Here is a 25,924-nt window from a genome sequence, read left to right on the forward strand (position 1 = left end):
CTTACCAACTCTACATTTCCCTGTATGACCCTGGAAGATGACTGGTTAGCCAGAGATGGGAGGAACAACCTAAGACAGGCACAGTCACAGGGGGGCCATCAGGTGAGAAATTGGGGATCAAAAGAGGTGAGGCTTAGGACCTCACCCCCCCTGTTATGAGAGAAATCTTCTGCAGCTGTCGATGTTTTATTGCCCTTGTCTAGCTTGGATTTACACATAGTCTACAGGCACACACCTGATCATTTACATTTGCTGTCTTACAACACTATGTTTTCTACCTTTATCTTGCATCTACCTAGCACTTCAGCATTTTATTTAAAAATAATAGTAAGAAAGGGAGAAATATGGGATTCACATATAAATCAAGTATAAAAATCAAACAAATATTCATATTTGACCTGATTGTTTATAGTTCATGAGTGATCAAAACCAAAAGTTTTTGTGATGACTGCCCTTGTACTGTTCACCATGTAAGAACTTATTCACTATGTAAGAATTTGTTCAACATGTAAGAACTTGTTCATTATGCTTCAGAAGATTGGAGACTGATGAGAATTAGGCTTGGCGTGGATTAATGATTGTGCATTGAGCATTGACTCTCCTATACAGAATTTTATTGTTGTTAACAACCATTTGATCAATAAATATGAGAGATTCCCCTCTCAAAAAAAAAAAAGATTTCCAGATTATAAAATATCTAAAGCTGCAGAGCAGTGTCATATGATGCACTAACCTACATGAGAGAGATATGACTTCATTTCACAGGTACAAAAAAAAAACCCAACAAAGTTAATCCGAAAACCAGATGGTTTCACTGCTGAATTCTACCAAACAGTTAAGAAGAATTAGTACCAATTTTTCTCCAACTCTTCCAAAAACATAAAAAAGGAGGGAACTCTTCCAAACATATTTTACAAAGCCAACATTACATTGTTACCAGGTGAAGACACCAAAGCAAAATGAATATCCCTGATGAACAATAGATGTGAAAATTTTCAACTAAATATTAGCAAACCAAATTTGATAGTAAATTAAAAGGATCACACACCATGATCAAGGAAGATTTATATGAGGATGATTCAATGTACACAACTCTATCAGTACAATACACCAAGGATGTTTTCAATAAAGCCCCTGAGCTTTTCATTCTGTTTAATTCTGTCTTGTCTCTAGCTTCACAAGTCTTCAGGAACGTTGCAGTTACTGCTGATGGCATAATGTGTCTCTGAGCCCAAGATAAAGTTAAATTATGCTTATTATATTCTGTTTCAAAATAACACTCTCATTATAGCTGGCAGGTGTTAGATGTGTAATATGTGCCATATTCACTTTATTTCCTTAAAAACTATCCTCTTAGGTAGGTTTGTTTTGATATCATTAATGTACAATTACTTGAACATTATGGTTACTAGACTCCCCCTTTTATCAAGTCCCCCCCACATAACCCATTACAGTCACTGCCCATCAGCATAGTAAGATGCTATAGAATCATTACTTGTCTTCTCTGTATATACTGCCTTCCCCATGTCCCCACCCCCCTACATTATGTGTGCTAATCGTAATGCCTCATTTTCCCCCTTACCCCTGCCTTCCCACCCATCCTCCCCAGTCCCTTTCCCTCAGTTAGTCTGTTCTTGGGTTCTGTGAGTCTGCTGCTGTTTTGTTCCTTTAGTTTTTTTCTTTCTTCTTATACTCCAAAGATGAGTGAAATCATTTGATACTTGTCTTTCTCCACCTGGCTTATTTCACTGAGCATAATACCCTCTAGCTCCATTCATGTTGTTACAAATGGTAGGATTTGTTTTCTTCTATGGCTGAATAATATTCCATTGTGTGTATGTAGCACATCTTCTCTATATATTCACCTACTTATGGACACTTAGGTTGCTTCCATTTCTTGGCTATTGTAAATAGTGCTATGATAAACATAGGAGTGCATATGTCTTTTTCAAACTGGGCTGGTTCATTCTTATGGTAAATTCCTAAGAGTGGAATTCCTGGCTCAAATGGTATTTCTATTTTAAGTTTTTTGAGGAACTTCCACACTGCTTTCCACAATGGTTGAACTAGTTTACATTCCCACCAGCAGTTTAGGAGGGTTCCCCTTTCTCCACATCCTCTCCAAAATTTGTTGTGGTTTGTCTTTTTGATGTTGGCCATACTATATGGTGTGAAGTGACATCTCATTGTGGTTTTAATTTGCATTTCTCTGATGATTAGTGATGTGGAGCATCTTTTCATATGCCTGTTGGCCATCTGAATTTCTTCTTTGGAGAAGTGTCTGTTCAGATCCTCTGCCCATTCTTTAATTGGGTTATTTGCTTTTTGTTTGTTGAGGCACATGAACTCTTTATATATTTTAGATGTCAATCTCTTATCGGGTATGTCATTTATGAATATATTCTCCCATACTACAGGATGTCTTTTTGTTCTACTCAAGGTATCCTTTGCTGAACAGAAGCTTTTCAGCTTGATAGAGTCCCACTTGTTCATTTTTGCTTTTGTTTCCCTTGCCCAGGGAGATATGTTCATGAAGAAGTTGCTCATGTTTATGTCCAAGAGATTTTTGCCTATATTTTTTTCTAAGAGTTTTATGGTTTCAGAGCTTACATTCAGGTCTTTTATCCATTTTGAGTTTACTTTTGTGTATGGAGTTAGACAATAATCCAGTTTCATTCTCTTACATGTAGCTGTCCAGTTTTGCCATTACCCACTGTTGAAGTGGCTGTCATTTCCCCATTGTATATCCATGGCTGCTTTATCATATATTAATTGACCATATATGCTTGGGTTTATATCTGGACTCTCTAGTGTGTTCCACTGGTCTATGGGTTTGTTTTTGTGCCAGTACTAAATTGTCTTGATTAATGTTGCTTTGTAGTAGAGCTTGAAGTCAGGGAGCATAATTCCCCCTTCTTTATTCTTCCTTCTCAGGATTGCTTTGCCTATTCGGGGTCTTTTGTGGTCCCATATGAATTTTAGAACTATTTGCTCTAGTTCATTGAAGAATGCTATAGGTATTTTGATAGGGATTGCACTGAATCTGTAGATTGCTCTAGGCAGACTTGCCATTTTGAGAATATTAATTCTTCCTAGCCAAGAGCAAGGGATGAATTTCCATTTATTAGTGTTCTCTTTAATTTCTTTAAAGAGTGCCCCATAGTTTTCAGGTTATAGGTCTTTCACTTCCTTGGTTAGGTTTATTCCTAGGTATTTTATTATTTTTGATGCAATTGTGAGTAGAATTGCTTTCCTGATTTCTCTTTCTGCTAGTTCATCCTTAGTGTGTAGGAATGCAACAGATTTCTGTGTATTAATTTTGTTTCCCACAACTTTGCTGAATTTAGATATTAGACCTAGTAGTTTTGGAGAGGATTCTTTAGGGTTTTTTATGTACGATATCATGTCATCTGCAAAGAGGGACAGTTTGACTTCTTCCTTTCCAATCTGGATGCCTTTTATTTCTTTGTGTTGTCTTATTGCTGTGGCTATGACCTCCAGGAGTATGTTGAATAAAAGCAGGGATAGTGGGTCCCCGATCTTAAAGGAAAAGCTTTCAGCTTCATGCTGTTAAGTATAATGTTGGCTGTGGTTCTGTCATATATGGCCTTTATTGTGCTGAGGTACTTGCCCTCTATACCCATTTTGTTGTGAGTTTTTATCATGAATGGATGTTGAATTGTGTCAAATGCTTTCTGAGCATCTATGGAGATGATCATGTGGTTTTTGTCCTTCTTTTTGCTGATGTAGTGGATTATGTTGATGGATTTTTGAATGTTGTACCATCCTTGCATCCCTGGAATGAATCCCACTTGATCATGATGGTTGATCTTTTAATGTATTTTTGAATTTCGCTTGCTAAGATTTTGTTGAGTATTTTTGCATCTATGTTCATCAGGGATATTGGTCTGTAATTTTCTTTTTTGGTGGTTTCTTTGCCTGGTTGTGGTATTAGAGTGATGTTGGTCTCATAGAATTAGTTTGGGAATATTCCCCCTCTTCTACTTTTTGGAAAACTTTGAGGAGGATGGATATTAGGTCTTCACTAAATGTTTGATAAAATTCAGCAGTGAAACCCATCTGTGCCAGGAGTTTTGTTCTTAGGTAGTTTTTTGATTACCAATTCAATTTCTTCACTGGTAATTGGTCTATTCAGACTTTCTCTTTCTTCCTGGGTCAGCTTTGGGAGGTTGTATTTTTCTAGAAAGTTGTCCATTTCTTCTAGGTTATCCAGCTTGTTACCATGTAATTTTTCATAGTATTCTCTCATAATTCTTTGTATTTCTGTGGTGTCCATGGTGATTTTTCCTTTCTCATTTCTCATTCTGTTTCTGTGTGTAGACTCTCTTTTTTTCTTGATTAGTATGGCTAGGGGTTTATCTATTTTGTTTATTTCCAAGAAGAACCAGTTCCTGCTTTCATTGATTCTTTCTGTTGTTTTATTCTTCTCAATTTTATTTATTTCTGCTTTAGTCTTTATTATGTCCCACCTTCTACTGACTTTGGGACTCATTTGTTCTTCCTTTTTTAGTCTCATTAATTGTGAGTTTAGGCTGTTCATTTGGGATTGTTCTTCTTTCCTGAGTTATGCCTGTATTGCAATATGTTTCCCTCTTAACACAGCCTTTGTGGCATCCCACAGGTTTTGGGTTGTTGAATTGTTGTTGTCATTTGTCCCCATATATTGCTTGATCTCTGTTTTTGTTTGGTCATTGATCCATTGATTATTAAGGAGCATGTTACTAAGCTTCCACATGTTTGTGGGCTTTCTCATTTTCTTTGTGTAATTTATTCCTAGTTCTATACCTTTGAGATATGAGAAGCTGGTTGGTACAATTTCAATCTTTTTTAATTTACTGAGGTAAATGATTGAGTACATTTTCAGTAACTACTTCCTCAATGACACTTTCTATCCCTTTTTCTCTCTCTTCTTCTTCTGGTACCCCTATAATATGAATATTGTTCCTTTTCGGTTGGTCACACAGTTCTCTCAATATTCTTTCATTCTTAGAGATTCTTTTTTCTCTTTTTGCCTCAGTTTCTTTGTATTCCTCTTCTCTAATTTCTATTCCATTTACCGTCTCTTCTACTACATCTAATCTGCTTTTAAATCCCTCCATTGTATGTTTCATTTCAGATATGGAATTTCTTAATGATTGAATCTCCAACTTAAATTTGTTCCTGAGTTCTTGAATGTTTTTCCATACCTCCATAAGCATGTTTATGATATTTATTTTGACCTCTCTTTCAGGCAGATTGGTGAATTCAGTTTCATTTGGTCATTTTTCTGGGGTTTGTGAGATTTTTGTCTGAACCATGTTCTTTTGACATTTCATATTTCTGTTTGGTGCCCTCTTGTGCCCAGAAGCTCCAGTCTCTGGAGGTGCTCAGCTCTTAGAGTGAGGCTGGGAGTCATAGGGGAGCAGAGCTGGTGCCTGAGGGGAGGAAAGATCTTTTTCCTGATTCCCATCTGTGGTGCCTGTCTCAACTGTCAGAGCCAGTGGGCCAAACACACAGATGTAAGCCTCTGTGCTTGGTGTGTATAACTATTGTAGGCTGATCCTCCTTCTGGCTGGCCTGACGCCCGTGCAGTGATTGCTGGTTTGTGTACCGGTACTGGTAGGCCAGGAGGAAGGCTCAGCAGGTCACATGTCACAGTGGGGGGCCTCGCAGCTGAGTAGGCAGCCAGGGGGATGGGGCACCTGAAGCTCCTCAAAGTTCCCAACCAGCTGGGTAGAGTGCACCCAGACAACCTTGTCCAGCTCTCCCCTCCCCTGCGCAGCAAGCTCCGTGCAAACCCCACTCCTTCAGCAAACCTCTCACTGCTAGGAAGCCTCTCAAACCGCCTGCCTTTCCTTTGTCCCAGAGCGACCGGGTGTGGATCCCCTCCTCCACAAATGGCAGCAGTCTGTCTCTGAAGCACTCCACCTGTCTGAGCTCCCCAATACCACACAGTGTAGGTTTCTGCTCCCAAAGCAGACCTCCAGGGCTTGGTGTTCAGCAGTTCTAGGCTTCCACCCCCTCCCCACTCCACTTCTCTTCCTCCTGCTGGTGATCTGGGGTGGGGGAAGGGCTTGGGTCCCGCCTGATAAAAGGCTTTTGTACATTACCCTGTATTCGTGAGGTCTTCTCTGTTCGTGAGGTCTGCATGCAGTCTGGTGCAGCCTTCTTTCTTGTTGCTGTTTTAGGGTTAGTGTAGCAGTTAGCTGTATTTTCATACTATTTGTGATTCTGGGAGGAATTCTCCATCTCACCTCTCACACCACCATCTTGAATCTCTCTTGTCTTAGGTAGTTTAAGAAGTCAAAGAAATGCATATATAATAGGCTATAATTTCACCTATCAAGAATGCCAGGGGAAAAAAATGCTTGATGAGAATATTCATTCCTAGTGAGGATGCAGCAAGGTAGGAGTGCTGATTAGGGAGCACATTGCTGCAAGATTTTTTTTAAAATCTAAAGATGCACAGCAGGAGTCTGTAAAATATTTACGTTAGTTGATCAGCTAATCTGTCCTAAAGATAAAATCACCAAAACACAGAAAAGCTTGGTGCACAAAGATATGCATCAGAGCACTATTTAAAATAGATAAAGAAGTAATCTAAAATATCCCAAGATAAGAGAAAGGAATAGAAAACTACAGGATGTGATCTCTTATAACCATTAAAATAATGTTTATGAAAATATATTAATTACATGGGTATATGCTTACATTATAATGTTATTTTTCTTTTGTCAAAGGAAATAAAATTAAATAAGTAGTATGATTTTTGTCGTTAAAATTATTAGGCATAGAAAAAGACAGAGTCCACTAAATGTTAAGGCATTATCTATGGGAGATAAATTTGTAAGTGAATTATAAGGTCTTAACCATTTTACTGTATTTTAAATTTATGTGAGCATGTATTACATTTATAATCAGATATTAAAGATTATAAACACACATCCACATGACTTACTATTTTCACCCTAGTCACCATCTGGCTGGAAAACTCCTTTTCAAAATGACTTTTACAAAAGGAACCCAGAAAGGTTGTTAGGGCTACCGTAAAATATCACAGACTGGGTGACTTAAAAAACAATTTTATTTTCTCCCAGTTCTGGAAGCTGGAAGTATAAGATCAAAGTATGGACGGGCTTGGTTTCTCCTGAGGCCTGTTTCCTGGACTTGCAGATGGCAGCCTTCTTGCTGTGTCCTCGTGTGGCCTTTTCCCTGGGCAGGATCCTGTCCAGTGTTTCTTCTTCTTCTAAATCCTGTGGGATTAGGGCTTGCCCTTGTGACCTGATTTACCTTTAAAGGCCCTCTCTCCAGATGCAGTCATATTAGAGATTAGGGCTTCAACAATGAGTTTTGAGAGTACACAATTCATTCCATACCATGCAATCATTTATTTAACATTCTCAAGTCTTCCGACATTCAGAGGGGAGTAATACAGAGGTGAATAGAAGTTCCTGTCCTCATGGAGTTTCCATTCTCCTGAAAAACAGAGAATAATAAACAATTAAAACTACTGGAAATCCTGTCTGGGAGATGGGGGAAGGTGTCTCTGAGGGGGTGAGAACTGAATGATGAGTTGAGCCGTTATGGTGTTAAATCTGTGCTGAGAGATCAACACTTTTATTTTCACCTGCCTTTCAAGCCAGGTGAAATCTTGCAACCTCTCTCAGCCTGTGGTAGCCCCTTTTCACTCTGCTGTGTGAGTCTTAGAACTCAATTTAGTAATATCAGATCTCTCCTGGGGTGAACTTTGGCCCTAAATATTTAAGCTTGTCTAAGCCCTTGCTGTGGAGAGGTGCCACCCATCAGCTTTCTTGCCACTGTGCCCTTCAGAACCCACACTCGAGTCAATGAAGAAAAAGGAGAACTTGACTCAGGCATGAGGTTTCCTAACATCTTAAAATGATATATATGTACCATAATTATTCATCTACCCCTTTTCAAAATGAAATTCAGACCATTGGAACTGCCAAACAGTTCAGCTTTACTACATGTACAGAAAATGAAAGTTCCTATGGCCAGGATTCTCACCTGGCCCTGGTTGGCTTGCTCACTACACACGTGTGGGCAATACGTTATTACTGACTCTTTATAAAGAGCTCCACCCAGTGCTCTGGGGCTGCATGGCTGCAGGGCTGCAGGAGTCGGAGGCTGGAGTGGTGGCAGCGCCAAGGACAGAAACTGAGAAGACTGGCCAGGCAGGGAAGCTCTGAGGCAGAGGAGACCTGCTTGCTGCATGTAGACTTGATCTGAGGCAGATGAGATTCTAGCACTTGACCTGCCACCATGGTAGTAGAGTTGGATATAAATCCTTTCACCCCAAGAATGTTCCATTGTCATTTTTTGGTCCCACCGAATCAAGAGTGAACTTGCCCGAGACTGAAATCCATTAGCAAGACACTATAGTTAACAATTCTACTCATCTGCATTTAAATGTATTTTTAAATGTATAGGGCAGAGCAGAGGAATCAGAAGTTATGTGAGCTTCGTTTCTCCACATCTGCTTAGAAAACAGTGAAGCATTTTGAGAACATAACTGCTATAAAAATACACAATATTTTGTTTTAGGCATGATCATTTTACTGAAAGAGGTTTATAAATCCTGAATAATAGCATTTTTCCCTCCATTGGTTTGCCTGGAATCCCTAGTGCTAACAACTATCTTAAAGGGGAACCCATTCTTTCCCAAGTTACTCATTTCTGTTACATTTGACTTGCCACGAAAGCATTCAGTGGATTTTGACAGAGACAAATAAAAATGACAATGCATTGATTTAGACTGTAACGTCGTGCTTTCTATATAAAACATACAAAAGCCCTTTTGCGCTTTGCAGCTGTCATTTAAGCTCTAATATGCTGCCATCATAACGTGTCCAAAAGCTGTAATTCTAGGGCTGTGAACTTCCAAGGTTATCTTCAAGTGAAAAAGCTCTGAAGCTTCAAAACGTTGTTTCCCACTGGATAAACTAAATGTCTTTCAGGTGATCTACCTTTGAGATCAATGCTTCTGTCTCATTTTTACATATTAGATCCTGTTTTATTAAAAAATATATATTTATTTTTCCTGGTGATATCCTTGAAATGAAATTTCAATTTTTCATAAGGCTCCAGAAGCAATGATTAATTTTTGGCTTATCCAGTGCCCTGCCTGCCATTGGCTAAATTCCTCCATGAAGTTGCCTGGAGTAAGGCCTCTGTCTATGTTACCTAGCATTTTGAATATTTATTTATTAAACTCATCACTCAAGTTCTATTTTAAATCCACTGAGGACAAGGAGTTTGTTTCAAACATCTTTATCACCCATCACAGTTCCTTATTATAAGATGTTTAATGTAAATTAATGAATTAAAGAATATATTAAAGTAATAATAGACATAGACTGTAATTTTTATTTGTGAATGGTGCAAGACATTCTGACTTAGTGAGTATTTGACATACTTCCCCCAGTAATTGGGCCTTATCACTGATAACAGGCCAGTACCCTACATAAGCATCACCATAAGTCATAGTTCAGAGGTCATGCATGCCCTCTTTTTTACAGACTGCAGTGCTGGGGCGGGGATGCAGTAGGAAGGCAAAGTCATTGAAACAAAGCTGCAGCACAATTTAGTGTCCCCTTTGTAAAATGGATCATCAGCACCTATGTTGTGCTGGCACCACAGTCTAACATTAATTATTTGTTTTTTAAATAGTATGTATCTTATACTCAACAGCAAATGATTATTATACCAAGTTTTTTGACTTTGTTAAAAGGAGATTGTTACCTCCATTTAGTAGATGAGAAAGTGCAGGGTTACTGAGAAGTTATGTAAATGTTCTTGAGAGATCCATTTCTGAAACTAGGTAAAGGACTAAATTGGGGGAGGGGTAACCTTACAATATATCAAATGAGTATTATATAAATTCTGGAAATTTCATTACTGCTCATTCACAACATATTCTCTTGCATTTTGAAATCTCAAGATGTCTGTAATTCTAGTATAGAGACTAGAAACTTTTTTGTACTACCCTTAGTATAATCTGTGCTAATTTTAATGAGCTCGCAGTTTTGGAAAAGAGAAATAAAATGACATCCTTAGTTTAAGGGCAAGATCATAGGGAACAATTTCTTATAATATGTGTAAAGTAGAATTTTAGATAATTACTGTCAAGCCACAAATTATTCACAAAATTTTAAGTAAAATTTTCTGCATGTATCATCTGCTGTTATAGAATGAATACATAAATGAAGATGTTGATGCTAGAGTCATTGAATTTGAAGATAACCGGCCCCTCTTAGATATGTTTCTGCAGAAGCCAATGGGTTTACTATCCCTACTCAATGAAGAAAGTAGATTTCCTAAGGCCACCGATCAGACTCTTGTAGGTGAGTTTTAAGTCCAATGTTGTCTGCATAGGTTTCTGATACAGTCATGTATGTAATTCTTAATGATCAAAAATATATATATTTTTAAGTATCTGGGAAAAAAATACCTGTCACAAAACCTCCATATCTAACTTTAAAGAAGAGGCTTTGGATCTAATATTTGGACCAATGAATGTTCATAATAAGATGAAACATTTAGGATGAATTAAACAAGTTTGGATATTGGGCTTAGATATTTGGATATTGGATATTATGTTAGAACCCAACCCTAAGAGCCTATGTTAGAATGATGCTGGAAATTATCCAGCCCAAAGTTAAAAACTGGAGGGCAAGGCAAAAGGACAGCTTTAGAATTTGAAGAGATAGCTAATGGGAAGGAAATAAGTTCATCTGTGATGTTCTAGTCATTTCTCTAAATAGCCTCAAATACCTTAATAATACCTGGTTATAGTATATTAATAAATGTTCACAGTAATACTTCTGAGTTATCAAAAAAAGATTAAAACATCCATTTTTTCTGTTTTAGAAGGCACAGATGTATATACTGTATTTAAAATAGTATCATCTAAAATGGTTAAAATAAAAAAGATCCTACTCCTTAAAAAATCCCAGATTTTGCAGGTAGCTGAAAAATCATTTTTTAATGTAGAAACATCATATTCCCTGATGGTAGGAGATATTGATTATGTATAATAAATACTTGCAGAAAATTTAGATTCACATTTTCTCTCATTTACTTTTGGTAATACACAGAGTCTGTTTCTTACCATAAAGTCTGTAACGTTGTTTCTTTCAAACTCATTTACTGGCTTAGTCATTCCTCTAATTGGACAATACTAATTGAAAGAAATGACCCCAAGGTCGTGGGGAAAATCATCTTATAGCAGTAACTTTATTTTTGCTGTTAAAATGTTCCTTTTTGGACATGGAGTAAAAACTCTCTGAAGGCAGTAAAGTTGTTACAGAAATGTAACTGCCTTTATGATCCCTTTGTGTTTCCTAGGTAATCAATAATAGCATATAGCTCCTATAATAGAAAAGAGAGCCTAAACACCAAGTCTCTAGGCTAATGGCTTCACCTCAAACTGTGTCTCACAAACCACTCTGATTGGTCAATGTCACAGTTTCCTTCCTGTGTACCAGTGGCTCTCAGAATGTGGTCCCCAGACCAGCAGCATCAGCATCACTTGAGAAACTGCTAGAAATGTGACCTCCTGGATCCCAGTCTAGACCTACTAAGTCAGAAACTCTGGGTGGAGGAGACCCTGAAATCTGCTTAAATTGCCTTCCAGAAAATTCTTATGCCTGCTAAGTTTAGCACTGCTGCTCTAAATCATAATGGAACGGCAAAATTATGATCTTGAGTTTCGCCTTACCTCTTATAATTGTATTCCAAATATGCATAGGTTCATTAATGTAAGGTTTCTTTTTTTCACCATACATCATCCATTTTATGGTGAAAGAGACGATTCTGCCAATCAACATTTTTTGAGAATCTCCTACATACTTGATATTGGGGTTCAATATTTTTCTATAGAAAAATTTGAAGGTAACCTGAAATCACAGTACTTCTGGAGGCCCAAAAGACTGGAACTTAGTTTTGGAATTCACCATTATGCAGGAAAGGTAAGAATTTTGAAGAATTATGACTGAGTTTCTCTTTGGTCTTTTCAACAATAGGGGCAGACATGAAATTAGGCTCCAAAATATTTATGGGTAGCTATAATAAGAGAATCATGTTTCTGACCCTATCTGGCCCTAACTCTGTTCTCCAACTAGAGCCTTTTCTTAGTTCAACAAACAGGTTATAGTTTTTTTAGAGTAATATGTATGGAGAAACTAAGGGAAAACAAGAAAGAAAAGAAAGACACAGCCTCAGAGACACCATCTTTCTGAACCTAAGATCTGGCTTCACGTGAGACTGGGTGGCAATGGGTACCAATTTTTTCTTTCTTTTAATGGTAGCCGGGACTGTTTACATAAACGGCCTTTTCCAAACTTCAGGTGCTTCTCTCTCCACTACAGCCTTTGTCTCTCCTCCCTCCCAACAAGAGAAGGTGCCAGGCTGGAGGTATCATCAGAGCACTGAGCTAACCCAGAGAGGTGGACAGTTAAGCAGTTAGAGGAAGAAATGTCTGTGCATCAGTAGACACACGCCCCCACCCCAGAGCAACCTCAGATATGTTGTCCTACACGTAAGGACACTTTCTTGCCCTTCTGCAGAAAAGAACAGGTCATTCCTTCTCAATGCTGTTTGAAGTATTGGAGGTCTAAGAAATCAAGAACAATGCATAATATGAGAATTACATAAACAAAGGAAAAGAACACAGAGCCTTAAGCATTCTACTTTACTAGAATTTCTGTACTCCACAGACTTCAATATTCCACAGACTTTCATCCCTAAGAAAGTACCTTAAATGTTATAGTTATAGCCTTTGTCATGATTTTCAGCATATGATTTTCCAGATAAGCCTCGTTTAAAACATCTGCTAAGAATTGCCTCAGATCATTGAGTCCAGCTGTTTTTAACAACTTTGTCAGTTGGCTTGGACTGCCATAACAAAATTCCACAGGCTGGGTGGCTTAAACAACAAAGAGACTAAAGGTCCAAGATCAAGGGGCCAGCAGGGTTGGTGTGTAGTGAGAGCTCTTTTCCCGGTTTGCAGAGGGCTGCCTTCTCAAAGCATCCCCCTATGGTCTCTTTGTGTACATGAGGGGTGGGGATAAACAGGTCTCTAGTGTATCCTCCTCTTCTTTTAAGGACACCATCCTCTGGGTTTAAGACCCTAGACTAATGACTGCATAGAACCTTAATTATTTCCTTAAAGATCCTATCTCCAAACATAGTCACATTTTGGGTTAGAGATTCAACCTATTAATTTTGGAGGGATACAGTTCAGTTCATACAACTGTATTGGATCATTCTACAGAAATCTTTTCATTACACTGATCTTTAGGAAATCTTAAATTTAAAAGTGCCTAAAGAGTAAATACCCACAGTGTACTTAGACCACACTACTACCGAGAAAAATCTGTAGTGGCCAATTCCCTGCCAGTGAACCATGTGTCACACAAATGTGAATGGCGTGGTGGCCCGGTGTGCTGCCTTTGTGCCCCCCACAGCCCTCCAGATAGAAAAAGGAGGCACACCAACTTCCAACATCATTTTTAGCAGGAATCAAGCCTCTACTATCATTTCAACCCAGAGAAAATCTGTAAGACAAATTTTTCTGACAAGATACACTGGAAACCTGGAGAGGTTTGCTTTTCCAACCAAGTTGTAAGGGACTAACTACCCTTATAGATCTGTGTATCTGTTGCTCCCCACAGAGTAAGCTCTCAGATACCTCTCGATGATGATGACGATGTGATGATAACATTGATTATAATAATGATGGCAGCATACTTTTCCAATAGGTCCTCTATAATGCAAATGGGTTCCTAGCTAAAAATAGAGACACCCTTCCAACTGACATTGTGCTGCTTCTGAGGTCATCAGCAAACAGTGTAATTCGGCAACTAGTCAGCCACCCTCTGACAAAAACAGGCAAGGTAAGGCAATTTCCTTAAACTAAGATTCCTCAGGCTACATCAAGTGGTTTCTGCCTGTGCTTTTGTAGTATAAGCTTCAGTTTTTCACATTGTTTTTTTTTTGCAGCTTATGAAATATGCACTTATTAGTATCCTCTGCCAAAATCCTCTGGAGAAAATATAAAAATGAATATAAAGAAGCTAGGTTTTCATTAAAGAAAAGTGTGTGGAGCAGTCACCAGACTGTATCATGGTGTCCTAGCTGCTCAGAAGAATACACTCACCTCCAGAGTGTTCAGAGCTGCCTGCTGTTTCAGAGTGGGCAACTTTTGAATGGTTCCTTGAGGTTCTTTGACGGTTAGTGAGCTCCACCTCATTGATTAAAAACTTGTGTGACTTTGTCCGGCCCACCCATACATCCTTGTACTTGCCTTTAAATAGAAAAAAATGTAGTTTGGGTTGTTTTTCTTTATTGGAGTTTAAAATTGTTCTCTGGATTTCTTTTTGTATAATTTTTTGAGGTATAACTAATATACAGTAAGCAAATATTAAGACACTAAAATTTGATGAGTTTTTCACACGTATAAGCTAGAAAACTGTCACCACAATCAACAGTGAACATATTCATCACATCACATGTTTCCTTGTGCTCTTTGTAATCCTTCCTTCCCCACCTCCCTATCCCTATCCAATTGTTCTAGCACCATTTGTTGAAAAGACTGTTCTTTCCTCCATTGAAGTGCTTGGGTGCCCATTTGAAAAATGAATTGACTACATGTGTATAGATCTATTTCTAGGCTCTCTATCTTTATGCCAATTCTACACTTCTTAGTTACTATAGCTGTATAAAAATGTTGAAATCAGGTAGTATAAGTTACCCAACATTGTCCTCCTCTTTGAGAATTGTCCAGGCAATTATGATTTATTTGCTTTATAAATGTAAAAATGGGCTGCTCAATTTCTACCAAAGATACAGTGAAACTTAGATTAATTTTGAAAGAATTGATATCTTTACAATGTTGAGTCTTTTAACCTTAATTTCTCTCAGCCATGTTTTATAGTTTTCAGTGAATATTCTCGCACATCTCGTCAAGTTATTTGCAAGTATATCACATTTTTAGCTATTATAAATGGAAATTTTTAATCCAAATTCTGTTTTTCCTAGTATATAGAAATCCAATTGATTTTTGTATATTGGTCATTTGCACTGCAATTTGCTAAGCTTATCTATTAGAGTGGCTTTTTTTGTTAGTTCCGTAGGATTTTCTACATAGATAATCATGTCATCTGTGAATAGTTTGCCCTTTCTTTTCCATTCTGTTTACTTTTATTCCTTCGCCTTGCCTAGTTGTGCCAGCGAGACTCACCAATGCAATATTGAATATAAACGTTCAGAGTGAACTTTCTTACCTTATTCCTGATCTTGAGGGGAGAGCATTCAGTTTTTCTCCATTAAGTATATTAGCTGTAGGTTTTTCACAGATGTCCTTTATCAGGAGGAGAAAGTTACTTTCTATTCTTAGTTTGCTGAGTATTTATCAGGTATGCTTGTCTCTGCTCTCCTGAAGCCTTGCAGCCATGCCACCGTGTTGCCCAGAGCACTGGGCAGAGCCCTTTATATAGAGTCAATAACAACGTATTGCCCACATGTGTTTAGTGAGCTAGCCAAGTAGGGCCAGGTGAGAATCCTGGCCATAGGAGCCTTCACTTAATCCACACCATATAAAACATATGCAACCAGGATCTCAATACTGTGTTGCATCTTCCGGCTATCAGCACAACAGTGCTAGTTGGCTGGAAAGAAAATAAGAACTTAACTGTCTAAAATGTTTCAGTAATTCAGATCCTTAAAGCTATCAGAGGCATTTTTGTTTTATATTCACCTAGACATGAAAACATAATAATGATAGCAATAGATAAATTTGTTATATATTGCAACATGCTAGGCATTGTGTTGAGTACTTTCCTTTACCCCTGATAACAACCCTCTGAGGAGGGACTACTTTTGCAGATGAGACATAGAGTCTTGGAAATACAGAGAAACTTTCTCAAAGTTACCTTACTGGGAAGTCTTAGAAGTCAGCTTGAAAGTTCAGGTTCTTTAATTCCGTATTATTCTGCCTCCAGGATTCTAAAATAACCATGGCCCTTCGCATGTGTGAGTTCAAATATGAAATGTATTTCAGCCATTATTAGGGGAAAATGCACTGCAATTCCTTGCAATGGACAAACATCTCTGGTATGGTTTATTACAAGTTTCTTCATCATGTCAACTATAAATGGGTATATTTTCTGAAATTAAGATCTATGCTGCTTTCAGTCCCTGCTGATATCCAAATGAACTTGCAAGACTTGCACTTATTTTGCTGTTAAATAATTTGATGTCTTGTGTATAATATTTGTTAAAATGAAATTATTACTCCTTTACTAAATTTATTCTAGTTGTCCCATTGTCAGACAAACAAAATTTTAGTTCTTGGCTAATATTAAGTAGTGGTACTGTTAAGTAATTGGTCTAGCCTAATTAATTCATTAATAGCAATTTGTATAGTCATCATGCTTCCAAGAATGCTCCAAATCTGTATTAATTTTTTTCTAAAACTTTCCCTGGTAATCCTAAAAAAAGGGAGAATAAGTACAGTTCCTGAAGCTGCCCCTCTGAAGATCATCTGGTATATTCAATAAGTGTCACCTCTGAAGAGTGAACACTACAGTGTACAGCCAGCATGAAAGCATCACACACATCCATCTCCTGAGCAATGAGGGAAGGCGGAAGAGAGCAGGGCAGAGGCACTGCCAGCCACATCCCAGGCAGGGTTCGTTCCTGCACCATTGCCTCAGAGCCAGCCTTTTGCAACCACAAAGAATGTGAAGGATTTGACAAAAACACATAGCCTCTACCTATCCCCTAAAAGAATGAGTGGTGACAAGAAACCTTTCTGAAGTGATAATGAATTCTGGAGCTAGTTTGAACATTAACTTTAGGATGATAACCCCTGGATTGTGGGTCAGTTGGTTTATTGTGCTCGGTGGGGGATGGGAGAGGAATGAAGTTGAACTCACATATTCAGGGCCTACCATGTGCCAGACATACTGTTGCATATCATCAAAATTCTGTGAGGCAGGCATCATTGTCACCATTGTATAGATTCAAACTGCAACCCAGAGACTAAGTAAATAAACGATCCATGGGCAATGAAATTTAAATACTAGCACTGGTTTTCAAGCCCAGGTCTTCCTGGCTTCCATGGCCGTAATTTTTTCCCTACACTGTCATTTTGTTATGGCCTTGGGTTATGTACACTAATGTAGCCCTAGCACCAAGCACAACATATTTCTGAATGTTAGCTTGAAAATATCCATTGCTCTCAACCATACTTGATTTGCTTATAACCAGTTAACTTGAATTAATCTAATGATTTTTAAGGCCCATTATAAAACTTACCTTTGCATTAAGGAAAATCTCAGGAAAAAAAGCAGATTGCTTCCTTTTTCACAATCACAGCATATCCTGAAACATCTAAAAGGAAATTCAACACTTACCACTACTTTTTCTATTCTGTCTATTCTGCAAGCTGGAGTTTTTTCTGAATTTAAAGTTTATAATACTATTTTATCCCTAATTTTCTTAACAGTTAATCAAGTGAGTATGAATACTGTGGGATTAACAGTGTGTATTTTAATATTTAAGTAAATGAGGAAAATCTTCTAGCCATTAAGAATTGTAAAAGGTATATTAATTTTACCTACATTCCCATAGGTAATCTGCCACATTCTAAAACTCAAAATAAAGTAAATTATCAGATGAGGACTTCAGAAAAATCAGTCAACCTGACAAAGGTAAGAAAATATAATTTTCATACCAGAGTTTTTAAGATTTGAACCTTTACAATTTTCTATAGTTTTTTTCCCTTTGATCTTTTATGCTTAAACACATATTTGTTATGTTCACATACTGCTATTCACTAAAATAATCATGTATATCTAATATATCTGACTCTTCTTTTATAGCTAGTTTCCATATTACACTAAGTCCAACTAAAAATATATTAGCTAAGACCAGAGATACTCTCATTCTACACAAGGCCAATGAAAATTCCAATTAGATTGACAAAACAGTTACCTTAAAGTAAAAATACCAATCATATTTTGCTACTTTATGTATTTGAATGCATAGACTATGATTACCTGGAGAAAAATTCCCCTCGCTCCCCATAGTACCAGGTACCAAATCATCACTGCTTTTTCTGGTCTTAGGGTGAAATTGGAGAAGCCACACGTCATGCCAGAGAAACAACCAACATGAAAACACAAACGGTTGCATCATATTTTAGAGTAAGATACCAAATTATGATATGTTGTGCTTAGGGGTGTTTTTTATTCTAAATGGGAGTTATAGATCACAGCTAGTAACAAATATCAGAGTGCTGTTAGCAAAAGAGAATGTTTATGGATTTCTATTGACTATTTATTAGGTACAGGGTATAGTTGAGTGCACTAAAACCTATGATTGCTTTATTTTGTATCTGTAAAGGTATTACATTCCTGGTCAGTCTGAGTGGAGGTCTATACCTTGATTAAAATTTGTTCATAGAACCAAATGCATTTCCATGAGAATAAAATCTAAAAGGATTTTTAACCCAATACTTTAATAGCTCTCAATTCTCCTTCTTGCTCCTCAGTGACCTCAGGATGGGCAAACAGGAATATCTCCCTGCACATAGATGAGCTGAAAACCTCAAAGAAAAAGCAGGCCACAGAGAAAGGACACCAGGGAAGCACAGTAACATGCCCAGGAAGCAAGTCACTGGCTCCTTAGCTTAGGTGCAAAGTGACCCTTCTTCCTTGGACAATATGGGAAAAAGGAAAGGAAAGAAGCTCGTTGCTCTCTCTTGCGTGGATTCCTCCAGATAAACACACCCTTGGTTCTGGGGCATTTATCTCTTCTGATAAAATCATATTAACCAGGCAATGAAAATGAAGAAAATACCACCTAAAACTTGGAAATTATTAATATTATCAGTTAAAATGGGGGAAGGGGAGGAAATTGGGTTAAATTTACAGTAGTGTCAGAATAAATTCAGTCCCCTAAAAGAATCATGGGATAATTTTTTTAAAAGCTGGGTAGTTTTATTAATATTTTTCAGTCCGAAGCTCATAGCAGACAGTGTGTGCTTATTCACCTTTACATAGCACCAGGTACATTTATATGCTTAATTTCATATGCTTAATATCTTGAGTTTGCTGCTGGCACATTTTCTTCACATTAGGACCACAGCACAGCTGAATTACTGTGAACATTTACAGCCAGATTATTTTCTTTTTATAAGTGAGTTAGCCAAGATGATTATCATACTGTTGTTGACATCAAACACTGTGAGTATGTTTAAACCAGTAGTTCATAAAATCATTTTATTCCTCAGGCTGAAGTGAAAAGTGATCGAAGATAATTCCATATAGTATGTAATGTATTTTGAAAGTTATTTTTCATTCTGCAGAGAAGAATAAACGTAGTGTTACACTCTACCTTGGTCCCTAAGAAAAAGCAATGCCTAAATTGCAGTAAGCTCTCGCTCAGAAGGCCAACAGACATCTATTTATCACCTTTGCATCTCCAGTGCCTGGCAAATGTTTGCATGTCCAAAGGAATGATGACTCAGATCAGTGTAATGAGAGGGGCTCCAAAGCGGCAGACCCAGCTGTCTGAAGAGGATCACATCTGAGTCTCATGCCCAGGAGGAAGCGATGCAAATCCAATGCTTTATCAGTTGTCCAGTTCCAGTGTTTGGTCTACACTGGCTTTGTAACCATAGGCTTTTGTATTTCCAACACTGAAAGAGATCCAGACATCAACAGCTGTCTGTGTTCCTGCAGTCATTACCTTGCCAGGTCATCCTGGTTTTTGACATACTCGTTTGCTGAATTCCACTTGCAGTTGAGCCATAATTACCCTAAGATGATATATACTTAGTTGTCCAGCAATTGGCTGCTGTCTTTGTAAGGTATTGCTGCAGAATTGGTTTTTTAAATTCCAAAATAAATAAGTAAATTATCAAACTAGAGCAGATTTACAGTACTTAAATGGATTTGCTTATTTTTATAACTAATATGTCCTATATATTAAACTGAATTAATTTCTTGGTCCTTATTTTAAACTAGGTTAATCACATTAAAGAAAGAGATGGACAAGGAAATTAGTAGTATAAGCAGGAAACCAGATTGTGTGTTTAAATATTGTAAAACAGCAAGTTTCCCTGAGAGAATATTATTATTTACAAACTATAGCAAAAGTAATTTTATCTGTTAAAGTTCCCTTAAGAATTTACAAACTACCCGTCAGTAACTAAGTTCCTAGTTATTGTCTCTATAGTTTAATGAGCAAATCTGTATTTTTAAAATTTACTATAAATAAAATAATCATTAATATAGATTTCTCTCCATTTACAGTGAATTAGTGTGAGCCTGTATAACATTCAGTTTTCAGGGCTTTTTCTCAAAATAGAAAGACCTGCAAGCTTGTAGGCTTTTGTATGCTACACTGGGAAATTTATTTTTGTTGCATTTATAGTATTCACTAATGGATTTGTTATCTAAAATGGTGGTGGGCCAACCTCATTTTGTCCATTGCATCAAACCAAATAATGAACGTCAGGCAAGAAAATACGACAAAGACAAAGTTGTGCAGCAGCTTCGCTACATGGGGATTCTGGGGACGGCAAGAATTCGAAGGTTGGGATACTCACACCGGGTACTTTTTGCTAACTTTATCAAGCGGTATGTGAATTTCTTTTTAAGTTTCCAAGCACAATTTATATAAAAATTCTTCAGAAGAATTGTAGAAAACAAAATATAAAATAGAATTACTTCAGTGTTCTAATTGGGAGGCATTTTATTCATGCACATGCTCATGTATTGAAGGAGACAGTGAGGGCTGGAAGTTTCTGTGGTCATGTTGCAGGTGATCCTAAGTAGTACATGTCACAGGCAGCATGACTAACAGGTCTGAGCTTCTGTGCTAGGAGTTGGAGGGTTGATCCTGGGCCTTGCTGTGCCACTAGCTCTGTGTCCATGGTCCCCAGACAGCGAGGGGAGATCATGTTCCAAAGGACATTTGTTAAGGTCTGGAGACACTTCGGGTTGTATCAGCTGGTAGGGTGGCTGCTGGCATCTAGTCAAGGCCAGGAGTCCTGCTACATGAAGCACAGGACAAATCCCCCAACAAACAATTATCCAGCCACAGATGTCAGCAGTGGCCAGGTCGAGACACACTGGCCTATATGCAACCTCAGTTTCTCATCTGATAAATCTACCATGACCATCTGATAGAATTGTTATAAGCACCAAATGAGATGTTATCACTAAAGGTGATCTGGAAGACATAAGGAACCAATTAGGTATAAGGAGTCCTTCTTAGTAGTTGGGATTAATGTACAATGGAGTGTGCTATATATTAAATATATTTTATTAAGTAATACATTTGTGGTGATAAAGAGGTTCAATATTTTACATATTTACTATTTTCAATGTCCATGTTTCTGATATTTATCAATTCTGTTATTTCTATCAGCCTTTAAACTTAAATTTCCATTTTCAGAGGTGAAGTCCATTACAATTTTCAGGTGAAACCTAACATTTGAAGCACTCTCTGTATATAACACTCTCTGGCCTGTTTTAGAGTGTATAAACTAGGGTTAAGAACAATATTAGGTCTTGTGATTGCACAAGAAACTGTGATTTCTAACACCCTCTCCCAGGAAAAAACAAAACATTATCTTAAGTCAGGCATTCTTTTAGTTGGGGTAAACAAGACCCTTATGAAATGAAATGAGAATTCTAATTCTTTTTTGAAAATTGTCATATTTTCAGCAATTCATGGTAGTTTTTCAATTTTTTTCTTTAGAGACCTAGGAAAGAAAAGAAAGGTATTCATTTGGAGTAACTGAAATGAAGAAAACCCAACCCACATTTTCATGACAGAGAGCAAAATTACATAAATATGGTGACTTTCACATTTTCAAATCCTCTATAGTAGTTTAAGACAAACAACATCAAGTTTTAGAGTGCAGTAGATTATTTTGTGTTTTTTTTTGGATTGACAAGTGTTATTCTGCAAAGTAAAATATTGCAGATAACATTAATTCTTGAGGTTCAAGACAATTTAAAAAAACAAAACAAAAAAAGAAAGAAAAAGAATTAACAATCCAGTTAAGATTATTAGAGCCATAGATGTGGAAAGTTAATAAGCAGTAATGAGGTAATAAATCACAAGGGTAAAGGGAATGGTAGACAATGTGTAGGAGTTCGAGGAAGAGAAAGATTATCTCCAGGAGGGCTGATCAGAGAGAATATCAAGCAAGAAGTTTCAGATTGGGATCCGATGGTGGATATAGTTTGTGAAAAAAACAGGAAGGGGATTTCTCACTGTATGGCTTGGTGTGCCGAAAACTAGAGGGACTCAGATTTGTCTGGATTGACAGAGTGGGCATTAGTGAATCAACAGAAGATAAAATGGAATAAGGTGAGAAAAACTGATAAGGTTAAAATCATGAAGAGAGAGCCTTGAATGCCAGGTTAAACTTATCATTTCCAAATTATCTATGGTTTCACAAAATGAGAACTAAACCTATATTCTAGGGCTATTGTAGTTGAAAGTTGCTTATTTAGGAGGTCAGAAGTGAAAATAAATTCTTGTGTATTTCCAAATCCTGTGCCATTGCAGAATAACAAATTACTCCATGATAAATGAGGAGGGGGAAAAACTAAGTATATAGAGAACACATGAATAACTGTTCTGAATACAGAAAGTTCTGCAAGTAAAAGCCTAAACCTTTTCTCTGTCAATAGTTTGAAAGCTGTCATCTATGTTGGTATAGACTCTAGGAAGGCAGAACAATTTGCAAAGGCCCTGTGGAGATGTACATAAGACCAAACCACCCTCCTCTGGTCTGCCTTAGCCTTTGCCTGACCCTTCTTGTTTGATACAGAATTCATCAGACTCTGACCATTCTGTTGTAGACAAACTTTTCTGTTTTGTGACAAAGAAATCATCTTCACGGAAGATACACACCATGAACTTACTTTGCATGCCGACACTTGCTTTGCTGGTTATTTCAGATGAACCCCTATACTCAGAAGCCCCTGAAGTTAGCTCTGTTTTCCCTGTAGGCATCTATGCACAATGATCTGGCTGCCAGAGCTCTGATTCAGCCAGAACTTACTGAAGGCAGTAGTATCGTGGAGTAGGTGATGACACATGCTTCAAAGTCAGAAAACCCAGGTGAATCCCAATTCTGCCACCTACTAAAGGCATGGAAGCAAGAGCAAGCAGGGCCCTTGGGCATAATTTTAAGTGATCTTTAAGACTAGAGCTCAAGTTGTCAGCAGAAAATAGCAAAAGGTTAGGCAGGAAAGACAAGCAGGGCAGCTGTCATGCTAGTCAAGGAGGGAGCTTTGGTGCTAGTCCTCCTATGTGGCAGCTAATTCTAAATGACGTTAAATGACTTGTAAGTGCTTTTCGGCAGGTGTGAGCTTTCCTTTTCCCACATTGCCACTGCTTCCCAGCTCACATACTTACGGTATCTGCCCAGCCTTTGAAAGTACTCGGTTTTGCCTTCACAGCTTAGAACTTGGGAAGTTCTTGGAGCCCTTCCAATCAGGAAAAGACACAATCAGGTTTTCATTTTATTAAGATAATTCAGACAGAGCTGTGCAAGTTGGCTAGGCAGCAGGGAGGGGAGATTGAGGATGACATAACCAGGTGGGAAGCAAGTACAGAAGTCACAAGGAGCAGGTTTAAGGTGATGGCAGTGAGAACAGAGAAAAAAATGGATTCCAGAGAGATTTTTAGGCTTGTTGGATTCACTGAATGAACAATAGGGAAGAATCTAGAATGACACACAGATTTCTAGCTTCGGGGCCTTTTAAAAAGTGATGATAGCATTCACAGAGATAACTAGCAGAGGAAAGAAACATTGATGAATTTCACTGAGTTTGGAGTGTCTGTGGGATAAACAAGTGAGGATGTAGGGGAGGCAGTCAGAGGTAACATGTTTCGAGTTTATGCAAACAGGGCTGAGGATGTAGATTTAGGCATCATCCACTAGGGTAGTCAGAACACTGATGGAGAGAGCTTAGAAAGAAATGGAACATTGTAGAACCCTGGCCTGTAAGCAGCAGGCCTGAGGATGGAGCATGTTGGGGAGATGGGAGGGAGGAGGAGAGAAAGGACGGAGGCCTGGAGGACACCCCAGACAGAAAGAGTAGTCGCCGCGTCCAAGCTTCAGAAAAAACACAGATGCTGGGCTTGAGGGCAGGAGACGGAATACTGTTGAGAAGGCCGCATGAGGAGAGTGACCGTGGACACCACTCAGCATTCTCGTGGGCCCAGCTGAATCAGCGAGCTGCGTGTTCATAGGGGAGCATGCTGTGAACAAATGGTTAGTTTCTCTGGCTGTGCACCAAAGCCAGACATGAGAGCAGAGAAACAGATGATTCGATGGTCCAGGTCTGCACATTTGCAGAGCATGTGCTTCAAAAGGACCAGAGTGAGAGAGCTGAGGGAGCTTGCGACACGGGTGCTCACGTGATGGACCATGAGATACTGGCTGGATCTAGAAGGAAGTGAGGCAGCCAGGAAGTGGCTGGTAGGCTGAGAACGCAGGGTAGCTATTCAGATGACAGGGTGTCACAAGCAGGTCTAGGGTCTAGTCCTGAAGTGGGCAGGCCTGACAGATGGGGGAGGCTGATGGGCACTCCCTGAGGTTATGTGCACAGACAGCAAAAGCTACCATATTCACTTCATTCTAGACCAGGATTCTCCAAAGAGCCCAACATAAACTGGTTCATCTTCAGATTTAATGGATGAAACTTAGTAGAGCTGGAATATATTATTTTTACAGGTTTAACTATAGGCTCATTTTTAGAAGAGAAAATTCCTTCTTAATGTGTCCACATTCACACACATGACTAGTCAAGATTCAGACTCGGTTCTCCCGACTGGGTACAGTACTCTTCATTTCTCCATGCTGACTCAGTCAGTCTTGGACATATCGTGGCCTCTGTTATGAAATTCAGAACCTATCAGAACTTGGTGCTTTGTTTCCTCTGAACTGTCAGGTTAATCTTGCATCAAGAAATTAAGTAAAAATAAAGAAGTGTTGGAAATTCTAAAATCTGCCCTTTTGCATAAGATTGTTGACCAGTGTAAACTGATTTTTCTTCCTTTAATTCACCTGTTCCTCCTCAAAGCTATTTCCATTCTCTCTTGCACTGACCTCTTACTCACTTCCTCCCCTCAATTACTGATATATTAAACCAATAGAGAAAAACTCCAGTGAGAGACACAGTGTAACTCAAAAAAAAAAATGATGGCATGTGAACAGTGGTGGGAAGTTTGTGTAGAATTAAACTGCATCCAGTTTTAAGATCTTCCAACATTTTTGGGCAAAGGTGAAAAAAAAAACAATTAAATCTTTTCCTCTGCTTCCTACCACCGTAGTCCTTCTGCTTTTATGCACAGGGAAATGTTGCTTTTTAAAAAATACCCAGCTAATTTTTTTTTGAGTGACAAAGTTTTTGTGGGGGATTTCACTGTGAAGTGCTGAAAAGCAATCACTAAACTGAGAAAACATCCCTCATATTTACACAAACAGGTGGTCTGGACTTGGGTCAGTCTGAAACCTTCAGTCTGCTTCAGAGTTGTTCTGAGAATGTGTAAAGTATCCCCTGGATTAAGTCTGGGGAGTCTCTTTCCACCCTCGCAGAGACCTGTTGTGTGTCCACCAGGCAACTGATATTTTGAACCATCGTGAAATGCTAACCAGCCCTTTCTTCCACTTGAAGGTATCATATCCTCTGCTACAAGTGGAATGAAGAACCCCCAGTGAGCCTTGACACCTGCACTGCTGTTTTGGAAAAAGCTGGTCTTGATAACTGGGCTCTTAGAAAAACAAAAGTAATGTTTTCATATCATTTTCAAGAACAGAATTAATAATTATGTTGGATTTACTGAGCATTGTAACATTTTGCAG

The 25,924-nt window shown here is 38.2% G+C and overlaps 1 protein-coding gene across 1 annotated transcript in view; it reads left to right on the forward strand.

Moving 5' to 3' along the window:
• The window catches only part of LOC108388448 (myosin-IIIa-like), a 99,942-nt gene that overhangs the window by 29,592 nt on the left and 44,426 nt on the right, over positions 1-25,924 (forward strand). Inside the window, 7 exon segments of the mRNA XM_073220233.1 lie at positions 10,211-10,364; positions 11,902-11,990; positions 13,782-13,911; positions 17,656-17,735; positions 18,153-18,230; positions 20,464-20,669; positions 25,737-25,848. Coding sequence (XP_073076334.1) covers positions 10,211-10,364; positions 11,902-11,990; positions 13,782-13,911; positions 17,656-17,735; positions 18,153-18,230; positions 20,464-20,669; positions 25,737-25,848 — 849 coding nt within the window.

Source organism: Manis javanica, chromosome 2 (assembly GCF_040802235.1).
Source record: "Manis javanica isolate MJ-LG chromosome 2, MJ_LKY, whole genome shotgun sequence".
Classification (NCBI taxonomy): Eukaryota; Metazoa; Chordata; class Mammalia; order Pholidota; family Manidae; genus Manis; species Manis javanica.